Source organism: Diadema setosum, chromosome 8 (genome assembly GCF_964275005.1).
Source record: "Diadema setosum chromosome 8, eeDiaSeto1, whole genome shotgun sequence".
NCBI lineage: Eukaryota > Metazoa > Echinodermata > Echinoidea > Diadematoida > Diadematidae > Diadema > Diadema setosum.
This window is the reverse complement of record NC_092692.1, coordinates 36,656,206-36,668,955: the sequence shown is the minus strand read 5'-3', so window position 1 is coordinate 36,668,955 and position 12,750 is coordinate 36,656,206. Positions and strand designations below refer to the sequence as shown.

General features: G+C 40.0%; 1 protein-coding gene across 1 annotated transcript in view; it reads left to right on the top strand.

Moving 5' to 3' along the window:
• The window catches only part of LOC140231401 (uncharacterized), a 166,191-nt gene that overhangs the window by 18,161 nt on the left and 135,280 nt on the right, over positions 1-12,750 (top strand). The window contains exon 2 of the mRNA XM_072311526.1: positions 2,644-2,800. Within this exon, the coding sequence (XP_072167627.1) occupies positions 2,644-2,800 (157 nt within the window). The remainder of the gene's footprint in view (positions 1-2,643; positions 2,801-12,750) is intronic.

Below are 12,750 nucleotides of genomic sequence, written 5' to 3'. Positions count from 1 at the left end.
TATAATTCATATCTAATGAAGATATTGATATATATGCTTTGTTTCTGAAACCTGTGAAGCTTCAAATGGACAAAATTATATATGATCATATTCAACTCTAATGGCTTTCAATAGATACAATGTATGTTTAAGTCTTTAAAGCTAGAAATCGATTCAACCACAGCACTTGCATTATAGAATATGCTATCAAATTAAAAAAAAGAAAGTGAATTCCAATCCACAGGGCTACTATAGAGGGTTCCCTATGGTGTGTTCTTTCGACTGGTATGATATTTACGCAGATATATTTCAAATATGTGTAATTCAAATGTGTGTCACGTTGGTTTGCAGAGCAGTGAATCAACTCATTATAATAATCACTGTGACTCCTCAGATGACTAAGGGAACCATATTTAATAGCTCACTGTGAGCCGAGTGGCAACGCGAGGAGTGTGTGTGTTTTGTGTGATGGGCCAGAAGTAGGGATTCTTCCGGGGCTTTCGTTTGGCAAACTTGCAACTCTGCGACAGATTCCACACACTCCTTGATGCATCACGGCTGTATCAGATAAATAGCCAGGCTGTTCTTAGAGTAAGGATGTATTTAATTTTTGCTAGGCAAAGTGTCAGCTGGGATCTTATTTTGAGTTCTTGGCAAATGATGAACTACGTGTAAGTTGGAAGTGAATGTTCACATGATAATGTTAGTATGTTAGTATTTGAATGAGCATTAAAAAAACCCCCCAAAATCCCCTGAAGAACAGTTGTGTGTGTGTGTGTGTGTGTGTGTGTGTGTGTGCGTGTGTGTGTTTCAGCTACAGATGGAAAGATCAAATTCCACCTCATGTTAGTATGTCTTTCCTTGGAAGATCAAACTACTAAAGTACATGGTTAATATTGTTGCAAAGTCCTAATGCTACTCATGTTCAAAGTATGACAACAAATTTCGTCTTTACTCAGCATGCAAGCTCCTATGTAACAAGTAAAGCTGTGCTTGGAAAGATATCCATACCCGCCAAATAACAGTTTCGGATTCTAATTATACTAGTGATTCTCTCACAGTACAATTATTTCTGTTACTTTATAGTTTGAGCTTTTGTTTTTTGTTTTGTTTTGTTTTGTTTTACTTTTTGAGTGTTTGTTAGATTGAGTAGAAAGCTAAGAATTCATTCATAGAGCACTGTGTTTTTTCTCAACTTCTATGTTATACACATCACCTGTTGCCCTTGAGAAGCTGATTAATATCCCCATTTCTTAGAATTTAGTGTGTCACATTCAATGCATGTAAAGAGCGGGTTAATGTGTTCACTTACTTTTGTTTCAAATATAAAGGATGTCTATAGACTCACTTTGTACTTGTGGCAATATTACTTTTGTGTGTATGGGGGAGGGGGAGTATTCAGCTTGCATCCATTTCCAACAATATCTCACATTTTTCTAGTTCCGTAAGATTTAAATGAAAACAATCTAATATTCCAGTCTCAGAGCTATAGCAGCAGAGTATGTTTGAGTTGCTCATGAATGAAAATGAAGCAATTAAAGTATTACATCGTTCTGGTACTTGTGAGTGTGCCGAAATGTCGCTACGCCTTTCTTTAAATCCAGATGAACTCTGCAATCAATCAGCATGCTAGCAATAATTGCAAGCTTCCTTACAAACGGTATGTTCGGATTAAGCATCAAATCCGTAGACCACAACATGGTTAGGTCATCCATTCACCATGAAATGATGACTCTCTCACGATGATTAAAGAGCAGCTCGGAATGATATGTATGTAAGATGTATGATATGTTGACCTTCTTGTTGGATTGTTCAGAGTGTGTAGTCATTAACTGCAGTAGTTAACTGATCCTGTTACTGGAGCGACTATACATTTGCAGTTAGTACATTTACGCCTGTTCACGCACACACTCTTGAAAATGAGCAATTCTTAATTATTTTTGCATAGAGATGCAGAGACCATCAATTATTTTGTATGCAGAGAAAAATACATCACTAGACTATCGTGATCTTCATTGCCATGCAAAAGATTGTCCAATCTTAATTTTTTTTAAAACCCTTAACAGGTTGCTACATAACTTTATTTTACCACTTGCCCAGTCGGGTAAGCAGATTTTCAAATGTGCTGCAAAACACTTGCCCGAACATTAATTTTAATTGCCCGAAAAGAAAGTCCAAAATAATATAGAAAATTATGTGAAAGTCAAGGGCTTAATAAAACACAATCATTTGAATAAACAGCAAACTTTGCATGCGTAAATACAATGGAGTAACAAACTTGGTCTGATTAAGTGTTGCCGTTGCATTGCATTAGGGCTTCTTCACGTACATATAAGTGTTGGAATGAAATATAAAGTGTGTTGCATCACTAAACAGCCATTATCTTTTGGCTTCTGTATGATCGACTTTGTGGGTTTGTTGGGGAATAAGTGAAAAAAGGTGGCTTCAAAACTTTTTGCTTGCCCAATTCGGGCAAGCATTTGTTATCATTGTTCAAAGACACTTGCCCGAATTTCATTTTTACTTGCCCTGGGCAATCGGGCAAGTGCTTATGTAGCATCCTGCCCTTAAGTGATGATTTCAGTCAGAGTTCAGTCTTGGATATTTTCTTTAATCTGTGAGTTTAACTAGCCTCTTTCCTGTACCCTTCCCTGTCTGATGCAGACCTACTCCGGCCTGTTCTGCGTGGTCGTCAACCCATACAAGAGACTGCCCATCTACCATGAAAAGGTCATCGAACTCTACAAGGGGAAGAAGCGCCATGAAGTGCCCCCTCACGTCTACGCCATCACCGACACTGCGTACAGGAGCATGCTTCAAGGTTTGTTAGCCAGTCCTGCTTGACCTTATACCCCACGCAGAGATTTCTGACCAGACTGGGCGGAACCCATGATACATGTACTTGGCCAAATCAACTCCTCCACAGGATATATTTTTAATAATCTCATTACCCAGCTTTCCTTTCCTGTCCGTAAGTCTGAGGCACAAAAAAAAAAAAAAAATATTATCGGTGTATTTCCTGAGCATTTTTCAAAATTTACTTTTAACACGATATCTGTACGATGATATGTATGGATATACCTGTGCTCACAGTTACATTGGAATGCAGTGTGTTAAAGTTCTTACAAAGGAGTTTCACATGCACACACACACACACACACACACACACACACACACACACACACACACACACACACACACACACACACACACACAAAGAAAGACACAACAAACAAACTTTCACTTATACAAGGATCAGTAAGTGTATTGGTGAAAGGTCATGTGACCAGAAGTAGACATCTCATCCAAATTGATGCCAACTCTTCAATGAATTACATGGAGTTCAGTGCACTTGACATCTTTACGATCAAGTGGGGACTAGTCCTTAAAGTTCATGTCCAGATTTAAAGGGCAGATGGGATCCATGATTCTTTGATAACAAAGAATGTAATTCCGTTACCAGTTTGACATTTGTGCACAAAATTACTCACAACCACAGACAATGCTTAATCTCCTACACTGCTTGAAGAAGAGTTTGACAAACAGTGAACTTTTAGCAGAATGTCACAAAGATATGACACGAATGTTTGCTTCCAGTTATATGAAATCGACAATATTGTATGGCATTTAACTAATACTGTGAGGCAAAATGACTGAATGCGGTGAAGATTGTACCAGCCACATGCCACGAAGCACAGCACAGCATACAGGACAATGTTACCATCAACATCCTTAACCCGCCTCCACTCAAGATGTAGGAGTTGTAACCTTTTTGCCCTAAACCTTTCTTTCCACTTCTCAAAGGCTTCTACGTTCACTTCCACAAGGATTGCAGTGTTTGCATCATTCAGCGTTTGTGATGTCTTCATTTTGGTAGGAATTTTTTTTTGAATGTTTTATTCTCCATTCAGTCATACGATGGAGCAAATTTCCCCCTTCACTATGTTTAGACGGTCCTCGTTGCGCACGACATTTGTTCCTATTTTGGGCTCTGAAAGGGGCGACCCGCGTCAAGGGTTTGCCCTCCCCTTCTCCACAGAGGGGTAGGATGGTTGAATATTGTGAGGTTTGATCAAGTGACTAATCCTTTGTCATCGTAATCTGCTAAACAGTTCCTCAATCCTCCGTGCCACTGACATTGCCCCGTTCCCGAGCCCAGTCACTGACTGAGGGAGGGGTAAAGTTCACGGCCACGCGCTGCTCCGAGCTTGATCCACATCCCACACAGCGCGTGCCTGCCATACCCTGAACTGCTCCCAAGTTTTTCTCGTTAGAAGGGAAGTCGTGGGAGAAGGAGGGAGAGGAACTGGGTAGTGCGTGTGTGCCTTGCGCTATTTTTTATTTTCCTCTTTTTCACTTCCACCTCGATTGCGAGTTTCGATCCTTTGCAAACAGGCGGCCCAGACAGGCCTGCCTTCTCAATCGACGGTGTCAGGTGGTGAGATATATTCATGTGTACAGTAGCGTGCCATTCAAATGTTGGTGCAGACACAGTCAGTGCCTGAATACACTTATGACCATGTTGTACATAGAAGTGTGCTTGGGGCCCCACAAACCAGTTTTCTCTTTTCCATTTTGAGGAGGTTAGCTGATACATAACTGTATGGCCTACCTATTTCACAAATTATTTTTATTCTTCTAATATTTGTATGATAGATCAATTGACGTTTCTGCCATCCTTGTCATAAACATTTTAAAGAATATTCAGTAGTAATAGAGATAGGAGTGATAATAATGATAATAATTGTGATTTTGATAATATTCATACTACTATTATGATTTGATTGTATCAGGCATATATGCATAATGTATATGACATATGAACTTTGATATCATATTCCTGTGTAACCAAGCATAGCAACTTTTTGATAAACTTCAAGAGAGGAATGACAAAGTTGAAACCCTGATAAAAGCTTTCCATAGTAGAATGTCCCGATCCTTTGAGGCATCTAGCAAGGCTCGGGAATTCTTAGGCAATCCAGTTAACATCAATGTGGTTGCAGCTAACTCGATTAGCTACCAAGAAACAAGCCATTTGTCTGTCAAGATTATATTAACTACTATATCTATAGTAGACATCATTGCATATTCATACTCTGGATTTATTATTAGCATTTTTTTTTTTGGGGGGGGGGATTGGGTTAATGGGCAAAAATGAGTACTTTGCTCAGCAAGATACGGTTTGGTCAGTTTTTATCAATATGTGCACACAGCACTCACAGTTTTGGGCCTGTGTCCTTTATAAATCTGGCTTACCAAACTCACAAGTCACAGTTTTGCCTTGAGACTTCCCAGGGTAATGCTTGGCCTTACGCAGTGGAGGAGTGTGAATTAATAGTAGGAGGAAAAAGGAATCACTTCCAGATAGCGGTGATGATGGCTAATCGCAGAATGTGTGTGCCAAATGTTTTCAAAAACAGGTGTGCTGTGCAGATTGGACGAGTTTCCATGCATACTGTGAATCTGCTGCCATTTTACATACTGTAAATCAAGGAATGTTCGCGTGCATTTTAATTTCGCAAGAGCCAAGATTCGCAAAATTTAAATACACATGAAAGTTCTCGTCTGCACTATATTCATTGAATTTTAGAGGCAACTCCTGATAATTTCATGCTGCAAATTTATTTATTTTTTAAAAATGTCAGCTCCAATTCGCCAAAATTTCATGCCGCGAAATTATCTTGTTTTACAGTGCCAGGTATTACCTCTGAAGATAATTTTTTGTGAAGATCTGCTTGAACGGATCTTCCTTGAGAAATAAAGTGACACATAATTGCCCACTTTCCTTGTTTCAGCAGTAATACATGGAATCAGTAGACAAAAGATTCCTTTTACATAGACATAGGCTTTCATAGGATTACACAATAAGATGTGCGACTTCACTGCTTCATACATAATCTTCTGCTTCAATATTGCAAAGAAGCTGTGAAAGAATGATGTAGTGTGCTGCACAAGAATCTTTGTTCCTTTTTTTTTTTCTCTGTGCTACCTGAAACTTATGTTCAATGAATGAATACAGAAAGAAACTGTAGCTAAATAAACTGTGAAGGTAGGAGAAGACTAAGAAGTTTGGCAGGGCACCGTGTGGTTCGAATTGCAGATCAGGACATTCAAAAACAAAACTGTAACTGGAGCTCAGTATTACAGACCCGATTCCCGTTTTAAAATCGTTGAGTCCAGGCCATTCAAATAACCTGATGTGATGATTTTGATAGCGGCAACCCATTTGTCTCCTGTATTGCAACCAAGCTTCTGAAAGTGTGCTGATGGTTTGGTGACTGGGGTTACATGGGGTGCTACAAGCCCATGTACTGAGTTTTAGTGGACAACTAAAAACCTCTGTTGGGGCAAAGTGAAATGAACATACACTTTCCTGGTGAAATGTATAGGATGCTTGCCCAACTGCCCATATGGCCAAGGGGGAATAGAATTATTGGTGATATTGCAACATGATTTGTGGTATGACTTGACTGTTATCTACTAATTCATGTTTCTGGAGCTTTCTTGTCTGTGTCTTCAGCACATCTTCTGGTCAGTGGGGATTAGCTCCCAAAAGCTGGCAGAAAGGAGGTGGAAGTATCTATACTGTGTGCCTGAATTGGTGCAGGAAATTGTAACGCAAGTTGGGCCAGGGAATGTCATCTTGTATACAGATGTCAGTGTATTTCCCTGTGCATTCCTGCTGCCTTCTTGTTACCAGTACAAGAAAGACCTGAATCATGCCCATGAGAACAGAATTCTGTGGGATTTACCATCTCTACCCTCCCTCCATTTGCTTAAAGATGGGCCATCCCTTTTGCATTCCTTCCCAAATAGCACAGAACATGATATATTCTACCAGAATGGCAAGACTATTGTGAAACTATAACATTTCTGTGATATTTATGCACCAAATGCTCACCGTAACATATTCTGTGTACTAGGCACAGCTGCATACGTTTATCCTCCTGTGGTTGTGTATATCATACTTTAATACTTCGAACAAAAGATATGCATGTTAAAGCTTTCAGAATAGAAGAATTTACTAGCTTCTCTTACTTTGTTATCGATGGCAAATAACAACACACCACTTACATGAACTACATGTGCAACTAAGTGCATCACACAGGTCTGTAAAACTAGACTAGTAGTTTAGATTTGTAATTTTTCGTAGTACGCCAAAAATTATTCACATCTTTAGTCAATTTAACTAAACAAATAAAGACCCTCTTGAGTTCAAAATGTACAGGAGGTTTCCAAATAGTGTTTTCTTTAATACCTAAGTGTTCTCACCAATTTTTCAAAAATTTGCATTCAAAAAGGATTGGCTGGGCGGATCTTCTATCTTTTTCTTTGCGAGCTTTTGACTTGAAAGAAAGAGCACTCCTACCGCATGAGGTCTGTAGTATACCCTCGGTTTTGCCACTTGAACTTGTATCTATTGTGGAATCTTGTTATCAACAGTTCCGTGTCCTTGGACTGCACTAACTCTGGCCGCTTGTTGGGCACTGCACCCAAGGATTTCATTCCATAGAATAATATTTTTGATCTGCCTGCGCCTCCATTTTCCCATGGACCTAGTTGCATTATGTGCTGATAATGTTATTATTTATAGATGCGGTAATGAATTGAGGTTGATAGCGAATGTTGAAGCTGAGGGCTAGGTGATAGTGGCAAGGCTGTTTCTGGATGCAGCTAGTGCAGAAGGCTACACAACCTTTAAAGGTGATCCGATCTTGGGTTATTTGTGTTTCCTTGGGTACGATCAAACTTAACTTGGTTCTCCTGATTGGTTTTATCTTTGTGTCAGAAATAGTGATAATGATAATAATTATTCACATTTATAATGCACATAGCAGGCCTAATGATCATTAATTCTACAGCAAACTATATTTATTTCATTGACATAATTACATACATGATATCTATAGATACAGTGTAGATGAATGAATAGATGAGAGAACGAATGAAAAGGTATATTGTGGGCCCTTTTATGTGGATGTTTCAGAAGTGAATCTTATGGCCATAGCCTTAAATTAAAACTTATTTAAAACACAGCATTATATACAAACATACATGAACATACACACACATATTATGTATATAATATGCATTTTTTTATCTTGCAAGATATTGTATGTTTATATGTTCAAGATAAAAGAACAAGAAGGAAAACGCAAAAACAGCACAGGAGCTGAGCTGCGACGTTGGGCTAGACACATTCCCGTGTCTGTCGAAGGGAGAGCTTATTACCAATGCAGTTCTGTAGCAAGAAGTGTGCAGACTTTGTGGCAAGACAGGCTGTGAAGGGAACCCACTCACCATGGGGCAAAGTCCACCGTGGATAAACATGATGAAATATGTGTATGGCTGTGGGATAATATTGTTCAAGAGAAATGTTGGATTTTGGGCAGCCCTGCAAGCTTCGTCAAAAGTATGCACAAGTGTGAGTGAGACATTGAGCTCTCGCAGAATCATGCTGAAATTTTGAAGCTTGCATAAAAGCTCAGTTTACGTTCAGTTTCCTAGAGTCTCCGGCAGTTGAGATTTAGTGCCTTCTCATGATGGTTGTAGGTTTACTAACCAGATAAATGGGGTGGAACAACTTTGAAACATTGTCTCTTTCATAAACTTACTACTGATACCAACAAAAGATGTTCAGACTGCCCATTTGTTTTTTTATTGTCATTATTATGTATGTGCAAGAATACTTAAGAAATATCATGACAAAGTGAAACACAGAAATTAAAAATAGGTGAAATCAAGGATGAATATTAACTCAGTAGTGACACTATTTCAAAATGTGTAATGCAATTGTGATGGCCTGTGAGCTTGACTGTTGTGCAAAGTATGTTGCCTAGATTGTGGTTGTGCAGTCCCACATATTCACAGTTTGTGTATGGTGAACAGTCGATGAGCGTGATCGTGGGGCAAAGTGCATTGCCTAGTGTCTGGTGTAACAAAGTCTCGGGTTTTCAGCCCCTAACTGTGCATGTAGGTCGTACATAATCCTGTCAAAGCTTCATATGGTTCATCTGTAATCGCGGCGGACCTGATTGGTTTAACACTCTGCGGCTAATTCCTGACACTGACTAGGGATATTAAGCGCTGAAGGGCTTCGCCTAATTCGCTTCACTATCGGCCGAGATGGGCATCCCTCACGACTGATGAGGCTTGCATGCGGACCGGAGTGCAACCGCCCAACAAAGGGGAAATGGCTTGTTGGGGGATGGTGGGGAAACTTGCCAGGGGAGAAAAATGCAGTCACTGTGACGAAAAGCGGCCGAAATTTACCTCAAGTGGCCATAGAACAAAGAATAGGGTTCCCAAGTTGGCATGGCTGTGGTGCATGCAGAAAGGGACCAGTCAATATTTTCTTAAATTTCTAGACAAAGGATCTTGCTGTTGTTTGGGAAATTTCTGATTTTTCCGGAGGAAGCTTTGGATAGAAATTGATAAAAATATACTTCTTTTTGAAGATATTTCATCACTTTTTTGGGGGTGGGAAGGGGGGATGGGTAAGACCAAAAAGTATTATGGAATGTTGGAAACAGAGACAATAGATTAATGTGCTTGGAGTACGGAGGGATAAGGTGACATGCAGGGATTGAATGTGTTACAAATTATAGTATGTTATACTGCAAATACAGCACACTCAGGTACAGGTGCAGGTACATATCCCTAGCCAATGAAGGGAAGTACCTATGGTAATAATGCTAGGTAATATTTGAGTAAGTTAAAGCTATCTCACTAATCATGCATCACCACAGCAATTGTAGCAAGAATGAAATTAGCAGCATTTTTTATGAGCAAAGAGAAGAATATGAACCTATTCATCACAGCCTAATGGTTCATATGTTTTCGATAACTTTGCATGTTGTGATGTTGCAGGGGTCCTATGTGTATAAAGACGCCTAGATTGGTAAAGGCATGCCTCTCACGGCAAAGACTACTGAACCATGCTGTTTGCAAATCACTTGTAAATTTGAACTCATCTTCAGTGTGCAAGAATGCGTGTGAGGGGAATGTTATATTTTCAAACGCACTTCATTTGATAAAAAGTGAAAGGACATGCTACAATGTTGATATCAATAGACATGATGTAATGTCTATCTCTGTGGTCACAAAATATATTTAGCATGTAGAGGTAGCCAAGAGTGATTTTCTTATGGACTTGTATACAACAATGTTAGTTAGTCCCTTCTGCTTGTCATGAAGAAAGTTCATTGTGACCCCTGTACTGTGCAAGTCAGCACGATACTATGCAGCCATATCCAGCTGGTGGCTGCAAGCTTGAGGCTTGGCTTTTCTCCGAATGCCCTGTGAAAACAAAGGATTTGAAAGAAGAGCAGTGGTCAGCCATGTAAAGCGGTAACCTCTCTGTCCAGACTTTTCATCTGAGTGGCAAGAGAAACATTGATAAAGAAGTTAAAAGCTAATGCCACGCATGGGAAATCTAACTCTCAGCATACTGTAAAATCCTAGGTGATACCAGTGCCAGAAGTAAGAAAGAGAAGCCCATGCACTTTTCCACCATTTGAGAAATCGAGACAGATATTCCAGAGGAGTGGAAGTGGCTTCTACTGACCACACCCCTCATCAGCTGGCAGACTGCCCAGACAGACCAGTGGTGCAGAGAGCTCAGACAGGCAACTCACAACCACTGGGAGGTCTTCCCCTTATTTCCTACTGGCCCAGACTGGAGACTGATTTGGGATTGGGGGGGGGGTGATTTGGACTTCCTCTCTGAAGGTCAAGCAATCTTGACCTCAGGTTGAGGTGACATACCAGTGGCTAGACCATACTGGACCTGACTTCTCCCCCTCGCTGGCTATACTAGTACTAGTACCAAGTAAGTACTAGTACTACTACTAGGTGAGCTTGGTACCTCATTGGCTGTACTAGCACTGATGCTACCTTATCTTGACAGTGGTCATTTTTTTTTTATGGAGCAGGAAACAGTATAACCCCCTCCCTTCTGCTCTCCTCCCCCCCCCCCAAAAAAAAAAGAAAAAAAAAAAAAGAACTGGAAGATCAAGCTATCCAAGCATTGTCACACTTCCATGTCTAAACTGGTCATTTTCTAAAGCATGTGGTGTCTAGTTCTTTCAGTCATGACCAGAAAACACAGACCCAGCCTCTACATACCAAACTCTGTGTGGATTGGTTGTTTATCCCCCCCCCCCCACCCCCACCCCCTTTATTTCCTAATGAGTGGTCATAGAGGACTAGCTGGTAAACAATGTTTTGTCCTGTTGCAGTGATTGACCGCATAATCTTTTTGCATTCTCTCCGGTTGGGGGAGAAAGTAACTTTAAAGTCCTCTCCAGTTTTCAGCTGCTGACCATTAGGAATGTCTTTGTCCATTTTTAGTGTTCTTTTTTTTTTAATGCAACTAGATACCAGATTTGCAAAGCACTTCTGATTTTTTAGTATAAGACAAATAAACAAGGGGATTGCATAACAAGACTCTGAGTATTGATATGATCATTAAGTTCATACTCCTTGTGGTTATGTAGTTTGAGGCACTGTGGTGGGCTGATAAACTGTACAGTGAACTCCCAGCATATTCTTGAGGGACGGTTTGTTTGTCCAGTGCATGGGAAGCACATTTTGCAAAAAGTAGGTATATCATGATATTATCATAAATATATATTTTGATGTTAACATACAATTTTGTAATATGAGTGCTTATATTATTTGTGCATGCAAGATAAAGAAATCTCTGCTTGAGAAAGATGCTCTGCACCAGATATAAACTCCTCAGCCACAAGACATCAATCACCTTTCCATTACGCTGTGACAGTGTTTGCCTTGCTAATCCCGAACCATTTGTTACATGCGCAGTGAATTTGATCAGCCCTTCATCACAGTGGGCGGTGTAGGTGATATCTTCATCATGGATTGCTTGGTACCAGCCAATGTTGTTGAAAAATGACAGTAGCTGGATTTGCATGCATGGAAAAATAACAGAACACCACGATATCTGGTCAAACATTGGTATCCTGACGGTAGGCCTAGATGGCAAATTTCAGTTCAGCCAGAAATTGAATTAATGTTCATGATTTTCTTTCCAGCACATTATGCTAGATGATCGCTGCATGCCTATATGAATGTATAATGTCAACTTTTCTTACCAAACGCCTCCACTCAGAGTGACAGTTGGTGATACCCATATTGAACATCTATCCTGTGTTTAAGATATGAGGCAACATGGTGAAACGTACCACAGAAAAAGCAAGTGATAGAGCTTGTTTTAGACCCTTTTGTAAATGCGAATCAGAAATTGGGTGTGAATGAGTTTCTTTTTAGTCCCCTTTCCCTCCTTTTTTTCCCTTTTTCTTTGTGCGTGTTGTGTTGGAATGTTACTTTGGTGGAGTGAGAGATGATATTTTGTGATGGGATGCAAGGAATGTGACCCAGGCTGAACCAGCTTTCTCTCCTCATCCAGCCAGACCTGCTGGCATGGTACCTAGCCACCATCGGGACCAGCATCCCGCTGGTGGAGGGGCGTGACCCCCAAACTGCAGAAACTATTGAATGTCTTCTCGGAAGGTTTTCTTTCTATTCTGCTGTATTCGCACAAAAAAAGAGAAGAAAAAAGAGTTCAAAACAATACTAGCTAAAACAAGAATTGAATTCTATGAAAAACTTACAGTGCATATGAAATGCATTTGGCAGAAGCCTGTTTACAAATTTTTGCAGCTTGATCGGGATGGGTGAAAATAGCCACACTTGGACATACCTCTGTGGATGATGTTTCTAGAAATACAACCTCAGGATATGACCTCC